Source organism: Palaemon carinicauda, chromosome 9 (genome assembly GCF_036898095.1).
Source record: "Palaemon carinicauda isolate YSFRI2023 chromosome 9, ASM3689809v2, whole genome shotgun sequence".
In the NCBI taxonomy this organism is placed as follows: domain Eukaryota; kingdom Metazoa; phylum Arthropoda; class Malacostraca; order Decapoda; family Palaemonidae; genus Palaemon; species Palaemon carinicauda.
The window spans coordinates 149,794,320-149,822,237 of NC_090733.1; the positions used below are offsets into that span (position 1 = coordinate 149,794,320).

Genomic DNA, 27,918 nt, shown 5'->3' on the forward strand with positions numbered 1-27,918 from the left:
CTCCAGCCAATTTGCTTTTGAAACCTGGAGACTACAGCCTCACGCTTCTATAATACCCAGTTTGCCCACTGTTGTCCGCTACCAAAACAATGATCTTAAATGCCTTCCTCTTGTCAGGGTCCAACAAGCGATCATTGTCTGCCAAAAAGGCCACAGTACTGGACTAGTGGTCGATCCACGAAGAGCCTTGAAGGATGGCCATCGCCGTACTCTCCATATTAATAGCCTCTTGTCACTATAAACATGATGTGTTGTGCTGTAGATGATCAGCTGTTATGCCTTGAGTTCGAGAGGAAACTCTGGGGTTAACCGACACACTGTACATAAAAGCAAAAATTACCTCCCAGCCAGTATCAGTCCATTGAATATCAGGCAAGATGTGTTTAAAAACCACAATTTTAAAATGTCACCACAATGAAAATGCTCAAAATTCTTTTCTACTTGTAAAATCTAGCCACTAAAACCCTGAATCTTATGCAAAACTGGATCTTCTGGGAAGAAAATTATGTAATACCTCAATTCTTATAAAATAAGCTAGAACAGTAAGGAAATAATTCCAAAGCATTAAAAAACTGAAATATGTTATTTTTATTAGTAAAATAAATTTTTGAATATACTTACCCGATAATCATGTAGCTGTCAACTCCGTTGCCCGACAGAATTCTATGGAGGGATACGCCAGCTATCACAATACTAGAAGGGGGTGTACTTACCAGCGCCACCTGTGGCCAGGTACTATAGTACTTCTTGTTGACACCTCCTCAATTTTTCCTCGGTCCACTGGTTCTCTATGGGGAGGAAGGGAGGGTCGATTAAATCATGATTATCGGGTAAGTATATTCAAAAATTTATTTTACTAATAAAAATAACATTTTTCAATATTAAACTTACCCGATAATCATGTAGCTGATTCACACCCAGGGGGGTGGGTGAAAAACCAGTGTACAAGACTAAAGGATAGCTAAGTATCCCGTATTTCATATAATCAGTTATCCACAATAACAATGAAATAATAAGTACCTGGTAAGGAAGTCGACTTGAACCGTTACTCTGCCTTTAATAAGATCGTCTTCCTTACTGAGCGCAGCGTTCCTCTTGGGAGGCTGAATCAACTCAAAGGTGCTAAAGTATACAGGGCTGCAACCCATACTAAAGGACCTCATCACAACCTTTAACCTCGGCGCTTCTCAAGAAAGAATTGACCACCCGCCAAATCAACAAGGATGTGGAAGGCTTCTTAGCCGACCGTACAACCCATAAAAAGTATTCAAGAGAAAGGTTAAAAGGTTATGGGATTATGGGAATGTAGTGGCTGAGCCCTCGCCTACTACTGCATTCGTTGCTACGAATGGTCCCAGGGTGTAGCAGTACTCGTAAAGAGACTGGACATCTTTGAGATAGAATGATGCGAACACTGACTTGCTTCTCCAATAGGTTGCATCCATAACACTCTGCAGAGAATGGCTCTGTTTGAAGGCCACTGAAGTAGCCACAGCTCCCACTTCATGTGTCCTTACCTTCAGCAAAGCAAGGTCTTCTTCCTTCAGATGAGAATGTGTTTCTCTAATCAGAAGCCTGAATAGTAAGAAACTGAGTTCTTAGAACTTGGAAAAGAAGGTTTCTTGATAGCACACTATAAGGCTTCTGATTGTCCTTGTAAAGGTTAAGACCTTTTTAGATAGTACCTAAGAGCTCTAACTGGGCAAAGTACTCTCTTCAGATCATTCCCCACCAAGTTGGACAGGCTTGGGATCTCGAACGACTTAGGCCAAGGACGTGAAGGAAGCTCGTTTAGCAAAAACCGAGCTGCAAGGAACACGTAGCCGTTTCAGATGTGAAAACAATGATCCTGCTGAAGGCGTGGATCTCACTTACTCTTTTAGCTGTTGTCAAGCACACGAGGAAAAGAGTTTTTAATGTGAGGTCCTAAAAAGAGGCTGATTGGAGAGGTTCAAATCTTGATGACATAAGGAACCTTAGGACCACGTCTAGATTCCAGCCTGGAGTGGACAACCGACGTTCCTTTGAGGTCTCAAAAGACCTAGGGAGGTCCTGTAGATCTTTGTTGGTGGAAAGATCCAAGCCTCTGTGGCGGAAAACCGCTGCCAACATACTTCTGTAACCCTTGATCGTAGGAGCTGAAAGGGATCTTACTTTCCTTAGATATAACAGGAAGTCAGCAATCTGGGTTACAGTGGTACTGGTTGAGGAAACTGCATTGGTCTTGTACCAGCTACGGAAGACTTCCCCTTGAGACTGATAGATTCTGAGAGTGGATGTTCTCCTTGCTTTGGCAATCGCTCTGGCTGCCTCCTTCGAAAAGCCCCTAGCTCTTGAGAGTCTTTCGAAAGTCTGAAGGCAGTCAGACGAAGAGCGTGGAGGATTGGGTGTACCTTCTTTACGTGAGGTAGACTTAGAAGGTTCACTCCTAGAGGAAGAGTCCTGGGAATGTCGACCAGCCATTGCAGTACCTCTAAGAACCATTCTCTCGCGGGCCAGAGCGGAGCCAACCAACGTCAGCCGTGTCCCTTTGTGAGAGGAGAACTTCTGAAGTACCCTGTTGACAATCTTGAACGGCGGGAATGCATACAGGTCGAGATGGAACCAATCCAGCAGAAAAGCATCCACGTGAACTGCTGCTGGGTCTGGAATCGGAGAACAATACAACAGGAGTCTCTAGGTTATCGAGGTAGTGAACAGATCTATGGTTGGCTGACCCCACAGGGCCCAAAGTCTGCTGCAAACATTCTTGAGAAGGGTCCACTCTGTGGGGATGACCTGACCCTTCCGTCTGAGGTGATCTGCCATGACATTCATACCGCCCTGAATGAACCTCGTTACCAGTAGCTTTCGATCTTTAGACCAGATGAGTAGGTCCCTTGCGATCTAGAACAACTTCCACGAAAGAGTCCCTCCCTGCTTGAAGATGTAAGCCAGGGCTGTGGTGTTGTCAGAGTCCACCTCCACCACTTTGTTAAGCTGGAGGGACTTGAAGTTTATCAAGGCCAGAATAACCGCCAACAACTTGCAATTGATGTGAAGTGTCCTTTGCTCCTGATTCCATGTTCCCGAGCATTCTTGTCCGTCCAAAGTCGCACCCCAGCCCGTGTCTGATGCGTCCGAGAGGAGACGGCGGTCGTGTTTCTGAACAGCCAAAGGTAGACTTCCTTGAGAAGAAAGCTGTTCTTACACCACGCGAGAGAAGACCTCCTCTCTTCGGAAACAGGAACTGAGACCGTCTCTAGCGTCATGTCCTTTATCCAGTGAGCAGCTAGATGATACTGAAGGGGGGGGAGGTGGAGTCTCCCTAACACGATGAACAGGGCCAGCGATGAAAGTGTCCCTGTTAGACTCATCCACTACCTGACTGAGCATCGGTTCCTTCTCAGCATGCTCTGGATGCATTCTAGGGCTTGGAAGATCCTTGGGGCCGACGGAAAAGTCCGAAAAGCTCGACTCTGAAGATCCATACCCAAGGAGACAATGGTCTGGGATGGAACGAGCTGAGACTCCTCAAAATTGACCAGGAGGCCCAGTTCCTTGGTCAGATCCATAGTCCATTTGAAAATCTCCAGACAGCGACGACTTGTGGGAGCTCTTAAAAGCCAGTCGTCTGACGGAGCCGGACACAAGATCATGGTACTGCTGCACAGTCTGTGAACTGTCAATCATGGGCAAGCGAGGAAGTACAGTGACAACCCGAATCTGTCTAGACTGTCTGGGTCGTACAGACAACTCCTTATCGGGTTGCTGAGGTTGCCGCACTGCGTCACAACAAGTCACTTCTGTTGGTTGTTGAACGTCTTCCCCGTGACACATTGACTCCGTAAACAAAAAATCCTCTAACAAGGACTAAGCTTGGACTGCATGTCTTGCAACACAGCTCAAGGTCTATGGGAGCAGGTGTGGTAACAGACGGGATTAGCGACTGAAGTGGAACCATTACCTTCCCTGGAAGCATGTTATGCTTAAATAAAAGTCCATAGGAGGCTATGCAGCTAAAGGCTCCCTCCAAATGACAGAGTCCTCAAGGGAATATCAGAAGGAGGGAGAAAAGAACTTTCTCATCTACAGGGACCATATCCTAGAAAAGCTAAGTTCTCTCAGTGAGGGTTCACTGGTGCAAAAGCAGCAGACTAGAAGGCAACGTTATGAAACTGCTTGACAGTCTAGTGAAATGGCAACAACCAAAGATGTGTGACTGAGAAGCATGCGGTAAGGTATGCAGAGCATGTTGTATGCAGAGTATGCTGTATGCAGAGCATGCTGTATGTAGAGCATGCTGAATGCAGAGCATGCTGTATGCAGAGCATGTTGTATGCAGAGCATGCTGAATGCAGAGCATGCTGTATGCAGAGCATGTTGTATGCAGAGCATGCTGTATGCAGAGCATGCTGTATGTAGAGCATGTTGTATGCAGAGCATGCTGAATGCAGAGCATGCTGTATGCAGAGCATGTAGTATGCAGAGCATGCTGTAAGCAGAGCATGCTGTATGTAGAGCATGCTGTAAGGTAAGCAGAGCGTGTGCATGGCGTTTAACATTTCTCAGAAATTCCATGACCAGTGCTAGAGTGCTTTATGCATGCTTGCATGGGGTTTTAATATCAACATAATATTTACCTTACATTCATAACTCATGATTCATATTTTTGCCATATTTTGCGATATTGTTAAAAATATATTGCAAGGAATACAAATATATTTTTATAAGTAATACAAATAACCTCCATTATCATAAGGTTTGAAAATGGAGGTAAGGTATGCTGAACAGCAGAGTCAGAACGAGCTGGAACAACAATAGTTGTGGTTTCCTCTTCAAGACTCTGTTGAGGGAACACCTGAGGCTCAGTCTGCAAAGGCTGATCAAAGGAAGTAGCAGAAGGTAGGCGCATGGGTGGAGGAGGCTGACTCCTGGCATGAGTGGCTGAACTCAAGGGTTGCGCTTGCTGAGTGGATGGCGGATGCGCAGTAGCAAGTTCCTGAGGAACGAGTTGAGGTTCCTGCGGTGTGAGCTGAGAGCGAAAAGGTAGTGGCTGCGCAGAACGCAGTAAAAATCTCGCAAGTTGAGGCTCCTGAGGCGCAAGGCTAAGGTGTTAAGGTGCTTGCCTTGAGGAGGGTTGAGCTCGCTGCAGCGAGAGCTGAGGAGACTGACTCATGGATGGGAGAGGTTGTACCTCAAGCGAGTGTTGCCTCACTGGTGGAACAGCAAGTGGAAGCGGAGGAAGAGAGGTATAAGCCTCCTGTTCCCATTGCTGAGGTTGCCTTAAGGAAGGCGGAGGGAGCTGCACACCACTGGGATCAGTAAACTCATAACGTGGCTCAACATCGTACGCCTGGCAGGTGGTACTGCGGTCAGGCGGAGCGAGCGCAGGCGGAGCGAGCGCAGGCGGAGCGAGCGCAGGCGGAGGCGCAACCTTCTCAGCCCGACACTCACGCATCAAGACCGAAAGTTGTGACTGCATGGACTGCAGTAGAGTCAACTTGGGGTCGGCAGACACTAAGGTCTGCTGAGGTAAAGCCTTAACAGCAGAGATCTGTTGCGGCAGAACCTTACTCCTCTTAGGCGGAGTGCATTCAACTGATGACTGAGGAGAGTCAGAGCTAACCCAATGACTGCATCCGGGTTGTTGAACTCTAACTTCGTACGTCTGGCATAGGTCTGGACTTTACGTTTAAGAGGTCTTGAGACCTGAGACCAGCGTTTTCTCCCCTAAATTTCTTCTGCAGACGAGCAAAATAAGGGCTCAATCGTCTGCGGGTGGGAGTGACGGTCTCGGTAAGACACGCCCACAACCACCGAGGATACTTCTGTGCGCCGATCAAGGCCTGCTGAACCCTTTTGTCCTTCGACATTGCTTCTCCCCTGGGCTTGGGAGCTTGCAAGAGGTCCCGGACTGGGAGGACGACTGGCGCGCACAGAAGTACCCTCACGCACAACACTGACACACTTTGCGCTAATCACTTATCACTTTTGATTTTCTGTTTGCACTTATTTCACTGAACTCGAAACTTTAAGTGGTTTGTACCTGAAACACGCAATTCTATCCTTTCTCAAAAGTTAGTAATTGCGAAAACAGAATTACAATGTAACAGAAAAATCTAATGAAAGATAAATAATTCAGTGGCTGGAAAGAGACTAAACACTAGATCACTCTAGAAACGTTTACCTTCTTCCCCTAAAGAGACTAGGGAGAAGAGCAAAAACGATAACAACGTTACTCGCTTGAATGAAACGTTTATCCTCCTCTTTCTCCCTCCGTCTCTATCTCTCTCTCTCTCTCTCTCTCTCTCTTGACTTAGAACCTGAGAGAAGAGCCCAATCATATATATCGTTAAAACATATTATTGTTAAAGGAAAAAACTGAAATATTTCCCAAAATGAAAAGTTCCTTTATTAGGATTAAAACCATTAAGTTAAGAAAGAATGAACAAAACGCTAGACACGGTTACTCTTACTGCAACGTGAAACCGTGAAAATTCTTTCTCTATCGTAACGATAGAGCGCAAGTTGAACGTTCTGAACGTCAACAACTGCAGAGACAAAACAAAACGTTAGTTCAACTTTGAAAACAGTACTAGACTATCAAAGAAATTCTTTCAAAGACATTAAAATAGCATAATATGTTAACAGGTAAAACCGAAATGACGGGCTCAATGTTAATTAACTTCGGTACCAAGAAAAGACCGCCTACTATTAGGAAGGTCGAATATAAACAAATATAAAAATTAATTTTAATAAGTTTATAATAAAAGGAAGTTAATCGAAGAGGCCTATAAGAGGCGGAGAGATATAAAATAAATCTATAACTTTTGTTAAGCAAAATTAAGAAAGAGAGTCTATACTCTCTTAGACACCAACACTTCCGTCTAAGGGAAGGGTCGGCCATTTAAAGGTGAAAGAGAGTTCATACTCTCTTCGTCACCATAATTAATCAAATTAATTCCAAAAGCTAACTAAGCTAATATAGAAGTTTCCAGTAAAGCGACAGCCGAAATCAAAGAGAAATACTTCACCAAAGTCGTGAAAATACTCCAAGAACATAAGCGTATCCCAGAACGTCTTGCCGGAAGCACGACAGAGGAAAAATTGAGGAGGTGTCAACAAGAAGTACTATAGTACCTGGCCACAGGTGGCGCTGGTAAGTACACCCCCTTCTAGTATTGTGATAGCTGGCGTATCCCTCCATAGAATTCTGTCGGGCAACGGAGTTGACAGCTACATGATTATCGGGTAAGTTTAATATTGAAAATTACAGAATAAAGTATACTGTATTTCAAAAAGTTTTGAGACCCTGTTTCCTCTTTAGGTGTGAAAACCCTGATGAGATGTTATATCATGAAACTGTGTTTGTGAAAAACAAACTAATCCTTAAATTTGGGTCTGTTATATTCATACAAGTCCTATACAGTATAGTTTCTATAAACAAACACATTATGAAAGTTATTTTGGCCTTTGGTGAAAATGAATTAGCTGTACCTAGCAACAATCTTATCCACCTAACAATGTAATTCACCTTTTTACTGCAGTATTCAGTCACCGATTAAAATAATAAAAACAACTGAAGTCAGAAGATATCTATATAACATACCTGTAAGAGGAGCAGCTTTATTGAGGAGACCAATGGGCTCTTCGACGAATGACTCAAATACTGAGGAAGGTAAATTCAGCTTCTGTTTCCGCAATTCTTTTTTGTTTGCCTGTTAATGAACATCAAAAAGGAGTAATATTAAAGATTTTAGCAAAAATCTGCAATACAGACTCAATTAATAGAAGTGATAAATGTATAATACATATACAGTATAATGTAAAGGTAAAGTATAGTACAACATAAAAAAATCTTTGTAACGTTTTATATTTCCCTTTTCTTATAATAAAAAGGAGCTTATAAATGTATAATACATATAAAGTATACTGTATAAGTAAAGAAAGTATAACAGCAAAATTTTTTGTAACGTTTTATATTTCCCTTTCATTATAATAAAAAGGAGCTTAATTTTACATAAAATTCTGAAATGAACAGAGACTATTCGACCCTTTAAAACTAGAGAAAGTGTGAATTCTCAAAAGCTGAATATTAGGTACAAGTACTTATAAATATGACAAATTTGAAAGTCATTTATATTTTTCCTAACAATACAAACCTGTAGCTATTTATTAGGGATTATCTTTCGGTAAAGCTGGAAGACTAGCCATTAAGACTTAGCGAGGTGGCAACCACCCAAACTGCTAGTTACGGGGAAATAGAGAGGGGTTGCCTGCTACCCTTCTCCTTCACACATTAGTGGATCTGAGCCACTTTTGATTGCAGACAGGACTTTCCAGGGGGACAGGTGATAGCAGGACAATTTGTATAAATAGCTACAGGTTTGTATCGTTAGGAAAAACAGAAATTATTTTCAAATATGTCATTTGTTCTGACACTTACTACAAACCTTATGCTATTTTTTAGGGATGACTCATCCCTTAGGAGGGTCAAAGTCTGTCCAAGGGCTTGGCCACTGACCAGGGATTTGATACCTTGCTAAAACTTTGTACAATGCACAGATAGCGGCCTAAGCAACCTGTGTACGTGTGAAAAACTAGCAATGTGACTGTCTAGGTAAGAATATTCCAAGCTAAATAGAAATGTAGATATCAAATATTGACGTTTCCCAATACCCTCCTCGCGTAAGTATCGGGGACGTAGACAAGTATTAAATCTATACTAGGTTATGCAGGGGAAATGGTTATTGCCTATAGATCAAGGAGCCTGAGGCATACAGTACTAAACCACTTCTTCTGCCGCCACTATAGGACTAATAGAGAACCTCTCCATGTTCCTGGGTAACGTATTGCAAGTAGTGGGGGGGGTGAAGTTCGTCTGACACTTCTCCACACCCGCTTGTAGTACCTATGCCACTGAATAGTCTCGTTTAAATGCCAGGGATGTACTTTTATCCCTGACATCAGGAGCTCTAGGTCTATGAGCTGGAGGAAGGTCAGGATTCACTGATTGGTCAATAACCCTGCAAATCCAAGCTGAGATGCTGTTCTTTGTGACCCTCCTCTTGACCTTCTCTGTGCTGACAAAGAGCGCTGACACTAGGGGGCGAGCTGCTACAGTGTGTTTCAGGTAATATCTCAAACTCCTCACTGGGCAAATTAACAGTTGTTCTCGACTTTTGGTTACAGAACGAAGACTCCCAATCTGAAAGGGCGCAAATCTAGTATCCACTACTCCGAGATTTAGTCTTCGTAATAAATTCAGGGACGAAGCCGAGTGTCACTTCCTGTCATCACATACGTGCTGGCGAACGGCATGCTGGAGTGCGCCGATCACGAGGTAACAAGTAGAGGTTGAGTGATGATCATTATAGTAAAAGTCGAGCTGTTGAGTGGCGAGCATGAGCTGTTAAGTGACAAGAATGAGCTAGCAAGTGACAATCACAAGCAGGAGAATGACGAGATCATTGGTCTCTGGAACTGAAGCACTGCCTGATGGAAGGCGAGGACAGACGTTTGGGCGCGCGTAGAGGACTACAGTCCCTGGAGGACGAAGAGATCCGAGGAAAGCGTGAGTTCTCTTTGTCAGAGGAAGGTCGTCATTAGGGAAACAAGCAAGCTTGCTAGTCTCGTCGGCGCATGGGACTAGCAGGAGCAGGAAAAGGTGAGAGGTGGTCCTCGCAGACATGAAGAGCATCAATCACTGCAGCCACTGGAGAAAGGACTTCTACTTTGGAGGACACCGGAGATGGAACCCCTGGAAGGCAGCCCTGCTACATCCAGCAACGGCCAAACCTGTAACACATTAGAAAGTAAAAAGGACACTTTCTAAGGCAGAGGTGAAGTTGCTTCTCTGAGGGAAGCAGCAATGCTCCCAGAACCACGAGGTTGCCCAGAAGTTAGTTAGTCTTTCCTCCTACCTAACCACCTCTCAGAAGAGGTTGAGCGAGCAAGAGCTTTGGGAAGAGACCGGTGGGGGGGGGGGTGTCAAGAAAGATGTCCAAGGTATCTTCATCCTTGAGGAAGACCCCGAAGGACAAGAATCCCTGCTGGACTTGTGCTGACACCCAAATCTGGGGGGTAGACCACTCCCTACACACCTCATAGGTGTTACCCTGGTCACAGCAGCGTCCTCTGTAGGTCGGCCACAGCAAATTAGCGTCAGTCTCGACGGAGGACATGAAGGTACCGCAAGAGCAGCCTTCAGGCCCTGAACAAGTACACAATAGGACGTAGAAGAAAGAACATACACAACTGAAAAGAAAAAGAATCTGAAAAATCATAGGCCAAAGTCTTTTGAAGGAGCAGAGAGCGGATATGTCTGTTCTCCTCAAAGCCAAAAGAGAAAGGGGCTTGGATTCACTAGTGTGAGAGTGAGAGGGATAGCAGGCAACCGCCCCTCCTTCCCTTTACTAAATAACCCCTGCTAACTAGCAGTTTGGGTAGTTAGTACCTCACTTAAAAGTCTTAATGGCTAGTCTTCCAGCTTAGCCGAAAGATAATCCCTAATACATAGCGTAACGTTTGTAGTTGGTGTCAGAAGAAATAAAAGTTCAAAAAGTGAGTTCAGTGTTCCAACAAGTTTCTATAAAAAGCCAGATGCAGGAGACACTTTAGTTTTCTAAATGTTTCAAATAACGTTGAAATTTTTACAATAGTGTATATCTCAAGTACAAACAATTTTAAAAGTTCTCAATTCTACCCATAGCCTAGACTTAAGATTTTAACTGTACTAAAATAAAAACCTGTCTTACAAAAGAATTTCAACCTAAACCAGCTTTATAAGGAAATTAATCTCAAAAATACTTTAGTCCAATTACCTGTGGGTCTTCTTTTCGAATTGTGTAAACTTCCAACTCATCATCATCCCAGTTCACAGCTTCACGCACACCTCTAAGATGTTGCAGGTAATCATAGTCATCGTCAAAGTAAATGCCATACTTTTGCTGTTCTGCTTTATTATCCTCCTGCAAGTACATAGAATGATACCAATAAAGGGTGAAATTTGATGCTCATCTAGAAAGTATAGATTATAAGTGAAATACTTTAAACCATGCGTAATGTACTGATAGTTGAAAAGTTTCGAGTCTGTTCCAACATGTTTCATATTACCCAATATCCCACAATAAAAATTGGATTTACATACCCCTTCGGTTGGCTTTAGAACAGACTGAGGAGCAGTTTCGTCGGCAACCAGTGGATCTCTCTGGCTACGAGCCACCACCTTGAAGGTGTGAAGAACATCTCGCCGACGATCAATGAATTTCTTGCTTTTCTTTCCCTATACATAAATAGAAAAAAAATTAATAAGAAAATCTGCTCTACTGTACTAGAAGTAACTGAAGAGCATATCTTAAGATTAACACTTCCAGAGTTACAGTACTATGAAAAAAAAATTATAAACTTTATGACTTCTAGAACTTCACATTGTCATATAGTAATAAAATTTTTCTTAAATTCCAACATTTACACACCACAATTTACCTTAACTAACCAAGGAACACCTCTTATTTTCTCCATTTGATTTATTGTATTTATATATATATATATATATATATATATAGTACTTACCAATGAACTTAATATATCTTATAATATTGGGATACTTATTAGGATGACAGAAACACTATTGAGGGGTTGCAGTGGAGTACTAGCCCTTGCTACGACCATGCCGGATACTGTGTTTAACGTTGAGTGACCTATATCTTCACATCACACCAAGTTGATTTTTTTTTCCATAAAATAAAAAATGTTTTTAATCAGCTAAAACTTTCTGAAATTATAATCATTTACCCAAATAACATAATTTTAGAATCTTGAATATTACTACGTGCACTTTTACTCTGTAACCTTGCCACGGGTAACTCCTTGCGTAGTATAGAAAATTCCTGACCGGTTGGTGCTAATTTCGCATATTACTTGTTTAAACCGAATCAAAATCCAGACATCATACGTTCATAAATTTACAGTAAGTGTGTATAACGTAGGGTCATATAGCATGATAATACCAAAATATCGCCATCATTTCATTAATCATTTTAATTAGAACAGGTTAAGTTTGGAGTGTTTGATTAGGATTTCAAGTGTATAATGTTCAATTGAAGCCAAAGATTATTGTCAGAAGTTACTCAATCAAATGGAATCGAAATCACGTCATCATTCGTAATTTCACAGTAAGTGTGTATAACGTTGGGTCATATAATGTGATAATGCCAAAATATCGCCATCATTTTATAATGATCATGTTAATTAAAACCGTTTAGTTTTGTAGCGTTTAATTAGGAGTTAAGTGCATAAAGTTTAAATTGAATCCAAGGCCTATCATTGGAAGTAACTCGTTAGAATGGAATCAACAACCAGTGGTCATCCACTAATAAATTCACGCCAAGTGTGTATAAGGTCAGGTCATACAGTGTGATCATGCCATAAGGACTGGTTACATTTCTAAACGTTTGGTTAAGGATATAGTTATTATAACATGCATATTATTCAAATAGTTATGTTTATTTTATCCTATTCAAACAGTCCTCAATAGTCCATTTCTTTTAGCGATGCATATTTGCACCGACTCGCGGCGGTGCCCTTTTAGCTAGGAAAAGTTTCCTGATTGCTGATTGGTTAGAATTATCTTGTCCAACCAATCAGCGATCCGGAAACTTTTCCGAGCTAAAAGGGCACCGCTGCGAGTCGGTGAAAATATGCATCGCTAAAAGAAATGGACTATAGTAGATGGTGTGTTTGTGTCTCGCCAAGTACGAGATTCAAAGTGTATAGACGGTTCAATGTGTCCACACACATTTTTTTTATTAGTCAAACATGTAGGCTCTATGCGCTATAAAGCTGTAACACTCTTTCCATGCTTACCAAATCTAGTCCACCAAAAAAACATCCTGTGACTCACGCATCAGGTTGGTTTTCCAAAAGCAATCAGACAAAGGTCTCCCACCATCACCAATCACAGTGGCCAACATGCTTTAAATCATATTTAACCCACGAACATTTATTCTCTTATAATTTATTTTCTATTCTGACTTCTTTTCAATTCCAAATTTGATGTTGCTAGAGCCATTAAAGTTTGGATTTAGCAATTTTGAAAAAGATAAGAATGTAATTTTTAATTTTTCAATTTTGTGAATCAGGATTTGTAAGGGAAGAATAACAGTTATTTGCAATTAATGTGCATGAGGGGAAACAACTCAAACAAAGACTTGTCATATAAATGTTGTGAAGTTGATAAATTGGTGAAATCAATGAAATCTTAGTTTAGTTTTGCTTGACATTTTAATTGTTGTATAAATGGAAAATATGGTATTTTGGTCTAGACTACTAGACATATATAAAACTGTATAGGAATCACAGTATGTGAAAAACATTGGGTCACATTTTCAACAATCGGAAAAACTATTTAAATATAATTAGTAGGATTCTGAATACAGTACAGTACTGTATTAGGCGCATACAAAATAGAGAAATGGCTCTAATTTCTAGGAAAAAGGGGGTGGGGGTAAGCTCCAATAAACATAATCAAATCTAACCCTGTTAAAAATTGAAGCATTGTAATTATTGGGTTTTTATTGTTAGGTTTGTAGCGCTACGGCCAAGCATCCTAATTTGCTTATCATCGCTCAGACTGTTATCTTGTATAGAATAAAAACGTTTGGAAATGGTCTACAGATCTTAAATATGTTGTGTAAGGGGGGATCCGGGTGGGCGCAGCCCCCCTGGGTAAGGGCACGGCTTTTAGCATAGGTTAGGTGGGTTTTTTAAGTTAGCTTCTCCCGTCGTACTCGTAGGTGAGAAAACTGTTGTGTAAGGGGGGGGGGGGTCCCGGGAGGGCGAAGCCCCCTGGGTAAGTATACGGCTTTTAGCATAGGTTAGGTGGGTTTTTTAAGTTAGCTTCTCCCGTTGTACTCGTAGGTGAGGAAACTGTTGTGTAAGGGGGGGGGGGGGGGTTCCGGGGGAGCGAAGCCCCCTGGGTAAGGATACGGCTTTTAGCATAGGTTAGGTGGGTTTTTTAAGTTAGCTTCTCCCGCCAAAATCGTTTTTAGAGCAACGGCCACAGTTCAGAATATTCCCGTTTTCTACGGGATCTGGCCGTCACCCTACAAACGCTCCATTTTTCCATCAATGACGACTGTATTGTTACTTTTCCACGAATGAATGGATTATCGTGAAACTTTCAGTTTGAACGTGAAACTGCAATATCAACTTTGTTCGTTTTATCCAAACTGGAAATTTTGCGATAATCCATTAATCACTGAGAAAGTAACATTAAAAATCATTGATGGCTCAACTGCAACTAGTACTAAAAAAAAAAATAAGTAGGAGCCTTTGTATATCCCCAGCCAGTTCCTCTCGTGCGGATTAAAAATGGAACCTACAAGCCGTGTCCTTACCTACTTACCTAATGGGGGGGGGGGGGGTTAATGACCCCCTGCAACCCCCCTTATACTACCGTATTCTAAGTTAGCTGTAATCAAGCATTCAGCACCACCGCTTTCATACATACATCCCCATAAATAATTATATTCTGAAATTTTTCCACAGGTTTTTACCTATCACCTGATGTTTTGATAAAACCCCATTTTCTATGCTAGAATTAAACTGTTGGCCAAGCTACAAATATTCCATGATTTAATTTCTTATTTATAGTTAATTTGTTACTTCTCTATTTCACTGGGATGCTTTTTCTGTTGGAGAACTTGGGATTGTAGTATTCTGCTTTTCCTAATTGGGTTGTAGCGAGGCCACCGACAGAGCTGCGATTTTATTATTGTTATCATAGATTGCTAAACTAGAACCCTAGTTGGAAAAGCAGAATTCTATAAGCCCTAGGCTCCAACAGGGAAAATCGTACAGTGAGGACAGGAAACAAGGAAAAAATTAACATTTTAAGAATAATAAAATAGATAAACTTGATTATCAATATTAAGAATAGTACCTACTGACTGGGTACGGTAAGTTAAGCTAAGACTTCCTACACAGGTTTATTGCTAACGCATGAGTAATGCAAGTGAAAACACAATAATGAGTCGAGAACAACATCAACTGGCAAGTACAGCGGTAGCGTGTTCGCCTAGCATTCGCATGGCAGCAGATCGATCCCAGCCTAGTTAAAGCTGTCTACTAGGGAGGCCACTGCTGTGGTTGGGGTTGCCAGGCTGACGTTCTAGTGAGCATCTATTTTGGTGAAACTTGAACTGAAACCAGACACCTTTAACGGCATTGTGGTCAAAATGTCCAAACCAAGATGGACAAACGTTTCTGGTTTGACCAAAGTTAGCATAAACTTCTTGTTTCCAGATAATCAATTTGCTACCAGAAAATTACTTTGCCATGTTCTTTATCCACGCTTACTAACATTAGAAAGTTCTGGTAAATGATTTCAATTCTAAAACAACAAATTGCGCAACTTACCTTGCCGTAAGAAGACATTGTGTCTAGACAAGAGTACCTTTCTTTGGTCTAATTTTCCTTAACTATGAAAGTTTAACCAAAATTATGTCATGAATCCTACATCAGCTAAATATAATACAAATCAAATATGAATTAACCAAAAACCATCGTTTCAAATCGAAATTTATACAAGAAAATGCGGCAGCTTACCATTATTTACGTTCTTCTCCGCATGCTGTGTTTACCGAATGCAAGCGCCATCTATTAAATAACTAGAGTATTAAGCTTTGTGAGCTAAAAAGGCAACGTTCGGCGTGATATAAATAACACATTCATTAACTTTCCTCCAAAATATCAGAATTAATGCATAGATTTAAACATTTAATTAATAATTATAAATAAATATATTTTATTTATTTCAATATTTGCCTAAATTTTTATTTATTTAGTGACAATTATCTTATATTATTATCTTGCTTATCTTACGAAACAGTACAACGTTCCGACAATTTTGGAGTGTGAGGGATGATGATGCAGTTGTAATTTTCCTAAAGACAATTCTCATAAATGGTTTCACTTTTTCCCCCCGCGCTTTATTTCATCCCAATTAGATGGTGCGGCTTGAATTTACACGTCTTCAGCATGATATACAGATTACATCCGTTTGAAAAATGCATAGTATATTTTTAATAATTCTTCTGCAACAAAATGTTTAGTATTGCTGCAAGAAAAGGTCATTCTATTCAAACATTATTGCAATGATTTTCAGTAAAACCGAATATATATCTCTTCATCCAGATAAACTTCCAGTAAATTGATAACTTGGTGGAAATACAACTACCAGAGAACAGAACGGATACAAATAACACAATAGTATTGATCAAAATGATGAAGGAATACTAGATGTTGCGCCGGTATTGTGTAATAAAAATAAATTACTTGGTCGGGTAAGGAAAAATGATGGATGTTCACTTGGAATAATTTACGTATTACTCAGGAAACGGATTCTTTCCAGATTATAGTTACACGAAAATATAATCTTGTTTGGCAACGGCATAAATCATATTCATCGTTGACATTTTCTAGAATGTTTGAATACACTTAGGCCTACCAATAGCCTATAACAACATCAATAATAATAATAATAATAATAATAATAATAATAATAATAATAATAATAATAATAATAATAATAATAATAATAATAATAATAATAATAATAATAATGTGTCTATTATTATCATTCCTGGGTTTAGGTGGGAGTGAACCACTGCCCACCAAACGTGTGTAAATTGCAGTAGCCCTTTACCACACAGACGACTCATCTCTGTGTGTGTGTGTGTGTGTGTGTGTGTGTGTGTGTGTGTGTGTGTGTATGTGTGTGTGTGTGTGTGTGTGTGTAAGCATCATTATTCCATCTACCTCTATGGGCTGCAGTGTTGCAAGAGCCCGTGCTTGGCCATAAGGTCCGGGCTTTCTACTACAAGCAAGCAAGTAGCAACCATCTACCTCTGACCTCTTGAATAAGTCGACGCCTGAAGACTTTAAGTCTTCTAAGATTCGAGCAAGTCATTAGAGATGAAGTTACTAGCCTCGGAGTTTTCCTGCTCCAGCAATAGCAGGTACCGTCTAGTATCGGATCTATAGCAGAGTGGACTTGTGTCTGGTAGCTGGAGTTATGATGACGATATAACAATATAGCCTTGAATAATCCATTTATAACATATCTGCGGGTTTTATACTTAGTTAAGGGATAATAAAACAAATCTTGGGTAATTCTGCGTCGAGAATGTTGGTTTTGGTGAAGCATTTTTTAAACAACTCAAATAATATTAAACGAGAGAGAGAGAGAGAGAGAGAGAGAGAGAGAGAGAGAGAGAGAGAGAGAGAGAGAGAGAGAGAGAGAGAGAGAGAGAGAGAGAGAGGAGAGAGAGAGAGAGATCTAACGTTTCCTTAATTTGTATTTTTCTCTACTGGACAACTTTTGTATGTGATTTTTTTCTTCATATTTGCTCGCTCCACTTATTCTCTTTTCTTTTGCCAACTGATCTATACATTGTGTGATAGCCTCTGTGGCAGTTTGAGAGGACTAGAGCTATGGAGTGTATGGGATTGTAAGAAATTCTTTGTAGACATGGCTGTTTAAAAGTTGCTATTTACAACTCTGGGTAAAGTCTATTAGTTTTTTAGAGTACAGTATTGGATAACACACCTTAGGAGTTGTAATTTTTCTTTAGTGTGCTTATAGTGAATGCTTTTTTTTATATATATTGTAAAGTTAACGCGATGTTCAGTATCTTCAGTTGTAAGAAGTTTAATTGTTAAACACTAGCAAGTGTTTACTTTACAGTAGGATGAAAATGAGAAGACTAAAAGTAACTACTGTTAGTCTATAGTTTATACACATAAGACAAGTTTACTAACCAAAAACAGTTTTTGTGATGTTATGAAATTAGCAATATTGTTAATTTTAATATAAATACAAAGGGTAAAATTGAGTGTATGGAAATTAATATATGAGCTGTAATTGTGTCAATATCAATGTTGTATTTGATAAAGAGAGATAGAAATTGTGTTTTTAGTCTCTAGATAAAAATAGATCTTAAAAAATCTGGCAGAAGGCTAAACCTACTAAGAACAGTACATTTTTTATAGGCACTGTGCTCTTCAATTACACAAAACTAGAGCTAAAACGGATATTCAACCATTATTTCAATGCCAAAAAATGGGGGATTAAGATTTATGGCTGGTGAAAGAAATTACATTAACCAATAAACACTAGACAATCAAGGCAATAAATTCCGATATCTGAATGAGCGTCATTTGAACTTTAATTTAAAATGAAACACGTTTAAAATTAGTTTGTAGAAAATAAAATCAAATACATATAAGCATAAAGAATTTTGAGAAAAGTTTATTCATATCTTAAATCAAAGAGCTCCATAATCTTAGATTCCAGTTTACCATTAAATATATGGCCTTCATCATCCCGTTTTCTATAAATGCAACCTTTTCCCCCTTCAGATATCCCCCATAATCACAAACAGGTATACCAGAATGTTTCGCTCACTCTTTTCAAGAAATTGCATCCTATAATTTCTAAAACAATTAATCTACTTTAAGTGCTAAAATGCTTACTTTGATACAAATGGTAATACAATGTATGTTTCTGATAGATAATGCAATTCGTCTGAAGTAATGTAAGTAGCAAGCTGAAATACACATCACTCCCAAATATTCGAAAGTAAATGAAATATTGAACATCACAATGGAAAAAATCTATAGCCTCAATGTGCACAGTCCAAGACTGGAAATTCTTTAGTCCACTTTCTCGAGTCTTGACTGACTGTCTGGCCATCATGTGTACGATGTAAAAGACGAAAAACGATAGCTGATGTCCATTGATTTCATTGGATTGTGTGGATAATTTAGTGCAATGGCGACTAGGACTACAATATATGTTTTCCTCAGTGTAATAGTGTGCTTGATCTATCTCAATGTTGTGGAAGGTAAGAGAAATTAAAATCAACCTGGTACTACTTGTTTAATAAAATACCTGTGGTTCAGCACCAAATTTTCGTCATTCGGGATACTATTGTTTTGAAAGTAGCACAGGAACGCTAGAGGACCTACTTTCTATTTGTGTGTAAGCAAAAAGAAGAGGTAAGTTATTAAGATAAAGAAGTGAGGGTGTCTGGAAGAAGCCATGTTCCAGATGACGGAGTCAAAATGGTGAAAACTTTTACTTCGCTCATCGCGTTGAGGAACTTGGCTAATTCTCTCAGTGAAACTTTATGGTCAGACATATAGGCCAGATAATGAACTAAGATACTAATCTTGATAGGGTCACGTGGAAAGTAATTTCCGGAAGTCTATTTCATGGTTACAGACTCGCCAAAGATCATAGGTCATTTTCACATCGAAGTAGATGTAGAGCGTAGCTTTGACTATTGGTAATGCCTTCATACATTTTAGCTACAAGCTGGCTTAAAAAATTCAATGTTATTCGAATTATCTCATGAATTTGTTAATAAGAATGGATTATATGCAATTTTATTTAGCTCGAAGAATTAAACGTGTTATGCGTCACGCATAGGGGAAATATTGGCGCTAAGAAAAGTGTTCAAGGATTCATGTTTTAATCACTTCTGAAACGAGGAAGAAATCATTAAACAGTTAGGACAAGACAGAAAGAAAACGTTTAGATAAAAAGACATTCCATCGACAGTAAGAGTTCTGAGAAAGTGACCTCCCCGAATTCCATAACGGAGTGAAAGGTATCAATGGGGCAATTTCAAACGACCTTTGGCAACTCTTCACTCTCCTCCGACGTGCCCTAGATCAAAATATGGAAAACTACATTCACAGCAATAAAGGTGTCTTCATTTTATTCACCACGATTATATAATTTTTTTTATTTGCAGTTAAATGCATGGAGAGGATAAATGGCTCACGTCTTGGGCTTAAAGACAGGTACTAAAAACTTGGGTGTGGACTCGTTTCTCAAGGTTACCTAAACTAACGGGACGTTCATCTGTCGAGCCTGATTGCTTTAAAGGTCACTCCCTCTCCTTTGTCTCTTCCAGTCTGGACCTTGTTCAACTTCAAATCCTTTTCTCGGTATAATGGGTGACCTTTGATAGGAAACTAGGTTCGAATTTGGCTGCTGTAATGGGGTACTGGGTTGCACGCACACACGCGCGTCCATATATATATATATATATATATATATATATATATATATATATATATATGTATATATATATATATATATATATATACATATATATATATATATATATATATATATATATATATATATATATATATATGTATATATATATATATATATATATAATATATATATATATATATATATATATATATATATATATATATATATATATATACATATATGTATATGTTTCTCAAAAGTAAATTTACTGTCGAGAATCACACCTAAAATTTTGAAAGTTTCATGTTGAGGAGCCACCGTCCTTGACCTACTTGCAATCATACTTTGAGTTTTGTTAGTATTCAACTTCATACCCCATAATTTGCACCATGCACTAATTCTAGCTAAATCTCTATTAAAGGATTCGCCAACCCTAGATCTACATTCAGGGGATGGAATTGAAGCAAAGAGAGTAGCATCATCTGCATATGCAACAAGCTTGTTTTCTAGGCCAAACCACATGTCATGTGTATATAGGATGAAAAGTAATGGGCCAAGAACACTACCCTGTGGAACACCGGATATCACATTCCTATAATCACTATGGTGCCCATCAACAACAACTCGTTGAGATCTATTACTTAAAAAATCAATGATAATGCTAAGAAACGACCCACCCACTCCCAACTGTTTCAGTTTGAAAACAAGGGCCTCATGATTAACACTGTCAAAGGCAGCACTAAAATCAAGGCCAATCATACGAACTTCCCGACCACAATCAAGGGATTTCTGTACAGCATTGGAGATTGTAAGAGTGTTGATTTCCATAGATTTCCAAAAGAAATTCTTTTCTACCGCTCCCAACACGTAATCGGATAACAAATGACCCTGCTTTTTTTTAATTCCGAAATGAAAATTAGACTCATATAAAAAAATCCAAGATTCAAATAAAAAAGATCTTATAAAAATACCGACGATAATTAACACAATTACTGTATAGAAAAAAATCATAGACCTATTATTATTATTATTATTATTATTATTATTATTATTATGATTAGGATTAGGATTATTATTATCATTGGCCAATCTACAACCCTGATATGAAAAGTAAGATGCTACAGGACCAGGGTATCCAACAGAGAAAGCAGCCATATGCCGAAAGGAAATACACAAATAACAAATAAATTAAACACGAGAAATAATAATAAAAAAAGGTGAAATATATTGAGATCAGTAATAACGCTTAAATAGATCAGTCATACATAAACAAGTTTGAACTTTTAAAGCTCCACTGATTTCACTGTAATATTAAGATCATTCCACAATCTAGTCGTAGCTGGATTTTAACTGCTAGAGTACTGTCTAGTGTTGAGCTTCATCATGGAAAGAGTAAGATAATTAGAAGTAACTTCATACTTACTGCAATTCTACGTACGGAGTGGTACAGCCTTGGAAGATCTGAATGCAAAGGATGGTCAGAATTAAAACAAACCTTTTACAATATGCACAAAGAACTAACTGAATGTCGATACCAGAAATTAATATCCATATCAGGGACCGCGAATCGAAAAGATCGTAACTTCGCAAGTTTTTGCAGCTGAAGACCAAACTGGAGAACAATATTTAAAACAATAGAATGAAAGAATTAAAACATTTCCTCAGGGGAGAATGATCACCAAAACCCTTTACTTTTTAATATGCATTTTTTTTTGTGCAATTGAAGGAGAAAATGAATGGATGTGTTTCTTAAAAGTACATTTTGAATCAAGAACCACACCTAGAATTTTAAACGATTTGTGTATATTTCAAGAGACTGTCAATGCAAAAACTGGATAATGAGGAACCACTGTCCTTGACCTACTTATAATCATACTTCGAGTCTTTTTATGATTGAACTCCATCCCCATAATTTGCACCATGCAACAATTTTAGCCAGATGAGAAGCATCAACTGCATATGCAAAACCACATATCACGCGTATATAGTATAATATGAAAAGTAACAGCCCGAGAACTACCCTGAGGAGCACCAGTTATTATATTCATATGGCCATCATTCTTTGCAATCTATAACTTGAAAAAAAAAATCAATAATAAGATTAAGAAAAGAGCTATATCCCATCTGTAATGCGTGAAGTATAAGCCTAAGTCTTCCTGTATTATTTCCCGGAACTTTCGACTGGTCCTGTTCTGTGTTCTGCTGCTTCCAGGATCCAGAGAAGTTCTTCTCTGGATTCTGACTGCGTCCATGTCGATTACTTTCTTGACTAGCTGTCCCCCATCTCTTCTATAAAACAAGACCAAACTATTTCATTCCATTTAGACAAAGGGGCTAATATGAAAGTATTTATCTAGAATATTATAAATGCTTTGTTGATGTCTCACAGGATGTAGATACAGGAAAGGGGGTACCCAGCCCCCTCGTCCCGTCCCTTTTAGTCGCTTCTTGCGACACGCAGGGATAACGTCGGCTACCCCCCAAAATTGGGGGAAGTGCCTTGGTATATATATACTTTCTCCTAATATCTATGTTGACAGTGTAGTATCGTATGATATCTATGAGTTTATTATTAAGTGATAGCTGGATATGGCGGGAAACAGGATATGACGTCACTTGAAGGTTAGTCTCCATCATTGCGGAAATGGGTTACACCTCAGGAAATTAGTTGAGACATCACTAAACTGACTACTTATATAGTTAATAACGGAGGCAATGAATAAAAATATTTATAGATTAGTACATTTTATTTTTAATTACTTTTATATTTTGAGATATGTTTTGGTTAAAACATAGAATAGTATTTGAATCATTGTTGAGTTATGAATACACGCCATGTCTTTGTTCCTTTGTTCATCAAATTTTCCAATAAAGATTTTATTTGTATAATTTTAATGCAATTTTTTTATTAACTTGACAGGCAATTATGGTCTTCACACAGTTTTAATTAGTTCGTGGAAAATCTCTCTCTCTCTCTCCTCTCTCTCTCTCCTCTCTCTCTCTCTCGCCTGAAAACTTTAAATCAATCAATCAATCTCTCTCTCTCTCTCTCTCTCTCTCTCTCTCTCTCTCTCTCTAATTGATTTTACTAGACTTCCATCTGTTCATCACAGAGGGTTGAAGAAACTTCCGGAAAGTGCAATGTGCCATGTGTTTGCAATTATTCTGCAGTGTTCGAGCTATTTCTGGTCGTAATAACTTGCTTTTCACTTTTCTCAGTCAGACATGCATAGATTTCTTTTATCTCTCTATTTTTCACAATTTCAATTATTTTGTGAAGTAAATACTAGACAAACAGTTCACCTCAACTGACAAAACTCTTTCATTCGTTTGCGACATTCGCACTTCTCTCTCTCTCTCTCTCTCTCTCTCCTTCTCTCAATATATATAGATAGATAGGTAGATATAGATATAGAAATATATATATATATATATATATATAGTATATGAATAGATATCTCTCTCTCTCTCTCTCTCTCTCTCTCTCTCTCTCTCTCTCTCTCAATATATATAGATAGATAGGTAGATATAGATATAGAAATATATATATATTATATATATATATATATATATAGTATATGAATAGATATATAAATCTCTCTCTCTCTCTCTCTCTCTCTCTCTCTCTTTATATATATATATATATATATACCAAATGAATTTTATCATAGCTCTCTCTCTCTCTCTCTCTCTCTCTCTCTCTCTCCACCATTTGTTATCCCCACGTAAATATTATCAATTAAAAATGTGATCACGAAGCACGCTTCATTTATTTCCAGGACGGTTCCAGCGCTGCTTCTCCTGCAGATCCAGAGGGAGATTAGGCGACTGCAAGGACCCCTTCAAAGGGAACGCGACTCATCCGGTGCCTGGGGTGGAGGCTGTGCCTTGTGTCTCAGGGTGGTGTTCGAAAATCATCGAAGGAAAAAAAGATGGCGAAGGTAAGCCTAATTGACAAAATTACTAGTGTTTTATATATATATATATATATATACATATATATATATATATATATATATTGGTTTATGTATATGTATATACCGGTTTATATATATATATATATATGTATATATATATATATATATATATAAACCGGTATATACATATACATAAACCAATATATATATATATATATATATATTGGTTTATGTATATACCGGTTTATATTATGTAAATGACAGCAATTATTCATCTAAGGATTTGAAAACGAGAAACAATACCATGGCTTATCTTTTGTGACCCAACCAAACCAAACATATCCACACTAAAGAGATGTGATAGTTCAATAATTGTTTTTCTTTTTTGTGAATGATACTAACTTATCACTCTAAGGTATTCTCGTATGGCCCCCTATTAATTTTGAATGGGCAAGTAATTATACATTGCAGAATCATAAAACAAATGATGATTTATGTGCTCCCCAGATCACGATCTGGCCATGGAACGACAATGTTTGCAGAGATCACCTCCCGATGACAAGCAGAGATGCGCCGAAGCTCTGGTTAAAAACAAGAAGGTAAGTTTTGTTGGGGGTAAATCATAGGTAGGGAATGTGTTTTGATGGTAGTCATGTATGGTAAATAAAAAAACTAGGTAAAAGTAGTGTGAGGCTAAGTGGAAAATAGGTAAAATACAAAGATTAAGTTGTAGGGAAAGAAAACTTGTAATTAAGATTAAGTCGAATGGAAGGAAAAGATAGTGAAACACTGATCAAAGTCTTCAAGGTAAAATTGTAAACGAAAGAGTAGGGCGATGTGAACTTGATACAAAAATAGAAAGCTTAAAAATAAATAGAGAAAGAGAAACCCTTGAAAGTAAGTTAAAGAAATAATTCAAAAGATAAATGAACTAACAATAAGCCCACCTCACTCCGAACAACATTTGGACTCTCTCATTGATGAATTATCTTTCATTGGTTAATCTCTCTCTCTCTCTCTCTCTCTCTCTCTCTCTCTCTCTCACACAATCCAATCTTATGTGTGCAGTGCATAGTAATTTACATTTAAGTAGTAGTTTTTTTTCTTTACAATGTAACTAGTTCCGATTCAGCATAGGTCTAGTATTGAATACTAAATATATATGGATTAAACTTGGCTTTCCTTTCAAATGAACAATGTTACAAGTAGCGTGTATGTATCCACTTCTGAACGTCTTTATTTTCCAGGTGTTCATCTGCTTCTGCCAAGGGGATCTGTGCAACTCATCTAGCGGCGTTGGTCCTTCGTATCTCATGTTCATGGTGGCGTCCGTTCTCTTTCTATTCAATCGACAACAACCCTAAAAACAACGTGCATCAACTCTTTTTGAGTTCTTTCGACTGCTCTCTACTTGCTAAGCGTATATTTTTTCATTACCTGGGCGTGTAGAATATTCCTTTTTTTTTTCCCTTGATTATATTGCCAGCTCAGCAGAAATCCCTCATTAGACTATTCTTTTTATAATTATATTGTACTTAGTACAACGGATATTACGCTACATTATTTCCAAACGAATCGCCTTTTCAGTATCTATAGTTTTATTTGTTACGGAGTTGCAAAATTAAGATGATTTCTTTTGTATATTTTACAGAATTTTATAGTTTGTTCTATATATTCCACTTTTATAATTTCTTGGTATTTAAAGACAAAGCTCAAAAATTGAAAATTAAAATACTTTTTTGATACTTTTTTTCTTTTTATCAGAAGATATTTTTTAAAGTTACATATTTCAACCTGAATCCTTAAGACTTTATGGCGGAAATCGGGTGTAATTAACACGAAACATTATTAAATTAGTATTCAAGACCCACATTTGGTGATTGATTTACTCTATAAAATCATTTTCCCTACAGTATTGTTGACATCTTTTCTCTTTCGCATCATCTGACGAATCTCGCAGAAATATTTCTTCCAGATGCTCAATTAAAAGAAAAAAAATAAGTTTTCTTCTTAAGGTGAATACTCATAGATTCAGATAACCATTATGTACAGTTAATGATAAAAAGATACTGTGTGTACATTTACGAATGACTTGTTTTGTTTATGAATGAGATCTGTAATTCAAATGCCAAAGGGTTGTTGAATCCTTTTAGTATTAAACAGTCCTGTAAAATATAAATTGTAAGCACTTTTTGTATGACCATTATGAATATATGTCATTGTATATACGGACATTGCTAGCGTTATGAGATGATAAATAGATATGTCTTTATATCAGTGATTGTTTCCATTACCTACATTTTCATGAAAGTTTATCAGTGTAGTCATGTCATCTACCTATTTGAAGTCATACCTTGAGTTTTGTTATGGTGCAACTTCATGTCCCATTATTTACACTATGTCCTAATTTTAGCTATATCTCTATCAAGGGATTCAGCAACACTAGAGCTACATTCAAGAGATGGAATTGATGCAATGAGAATAACATCATCTGCATATGCAATGGGCTTGTTTTCTATACCAACCCACATATCACGTGTATATATTATGAAAAGTTATGGTCCAAAAACACTACCCAGAGGAACACCAGGCATCGCATTCCTATACTTAGGCCTACTTACTATAGTGCCCATCAACAATTCTTTGCAGTCTATTACTTAAAATTTCAATAAGGAAGATATGAAAAGACCCACCTATTCCCAACTGTCTTTGAAAACAAGGGGCTTCATTATTAACACGGTCAAGGGCAGCACTAAAATCAAGCTTAATAATATGAACTTCCTGACCGCAGTCAGGGGATTTTGTACACCATTAGATATTGTAAGAAGGGCATCACATGATCCAAGGACTTCACGAAAGCCAAATTGCAGACTAGGGAACAAATGATTACCTCCAGTAAACCCATTAAGACATTTTGTCAAAAGACGTTTGAGTGAAGAAGAATTGTTTAGTAATCTCAGAGTTGTCAGGTCTATGAGGACAGAGGAGAGTGTGGAAAGAATTGGTCAGGCGATTCAGTGTATATGTAAGCCGTGAACAGAGAGAGGGATCCAATATACAGTTGTACTATCTTACCAGATAAAGGACATAACAACTATGTAGGTAGTAGGTTCGCCAGGGCACCAACCAACCGTTAAGATACTACCGTGAGACAGGTACTAGGTCCTTTGACTGGCCAGTCAGTACTATATTAGATCTCTCTCTCTCTCTCTCTCTCTCTCTCCTCTCTCTCTCCTCTCTCTCTCGGGTTAGGGCTCCTTTTTGTCATTTAATTTGCTTACACATACACCGAAAAGTCTGGATTATTCTTTCCACATTCTCCTCTGTCCTCATACACCTGACAACACTGACGTTACCAAACATTTTTTCACTAACGGGTTTAACTACTGCACTGTAATAGTTCAATGGCTATTTTCATCTTGGTAAGGATAGAAGAGACTCTTTAGCTATGGTAAGCATCTCTTCCAAGAGAAGGACACTCCAAAATCAAACCATTGTTCTCTAGTCTTGGGCAGTGCCATAGCCTCTGTACCATAGTCATGGGGAAGAGTTCTCTTGCTTCAGGGTACACTCGGGCACACTATTCTATCTTATTTATCGTCTCTTTTTTGTTTTTATATTTTATATATGAAAGATCTGTTTTAATGTTGCTATTGTTCGTAAGATATATTATTTTAATTGTTCATTATTTCTCTTGTAGTTATCTATTTCCTTATTTCCTTTCCTCACTTGGTTAGATTTCCCTGTTGGAGCCTTTGGGCTTATAGCATCACGCTTTTTCCAACTAAGGTTGTGGCCTAACCAATAATAATAATAATAATAATAATAATAATAATAATAATAATAATAATAATAATAATAATAATAATAATAATAATAATAATAGCGGTAGTATCTCAACGGGCGGCTGGTACCTTGGCTAACCTACTTCCTGAAAGTGCATTA

At 38.3% G+C, this 27,918-nt stretch overlaps 2 protein-coding genes across 2 annotated transcripts in view; one reads left to right on the forward strand and one right to left on the reverse strand.

The window, feature by feature from the left end:
- Positions 1-15,730, reverse strand: part of LTV1 (LTV1 ribosome biogenesis factor) — a 31,101-nt gene extending 15,371 nt beyond the window's left edge. Inside the window, exons 1-4 of the mRNA XM_068380666.1 lie at positions 15,592-15,730; positions 11,132-11,266; positions 10,806-10,952; positions 7,592-7,700 (exon numbers count right to left, since the gene is read on the reverse strand). Coding sequence (XP_068236767.1) covers positions 7,592-7,700; positions 10,806-10,952; positions 11,132-11,266; positions 15,592-15,594 — 394 coding nt within the window. The 5' untranslated portion in view covers positions 15,595-15,730. The remainder of the gene's footprint in view (positions 1-7,591; positions 7,701-10,805; positions 10,953-11,131; positions 11,267-15,591) is intronic.
- A 2,977-nt stretch (positions 15,731-18,707) lies between these two features.
- rtv (QVR superfamily protein rtv) lies at positions 18,708-26,250 on the forward strand. Its single transcript, XM_068380001.1, has 4 exons — positions 18,708-18,890; positions 23,836-23,997; positions 24,481-24,572; positions 25,221-26,250. Exons 1-4 carry the CDS (start codon positions 18,818-18,820, stop codon positions 25,335-25,337), a joined length of 444 nt encoding a protein of 147 aa, XP_068236102.1. The 5' UTR covers positions 18,708-18,817; the 3' UTR covers positions 25,338-26,250.
- The last annotated feature ends 1,668 nt before the right edge of the window (positions 26,251-27,918 follow it).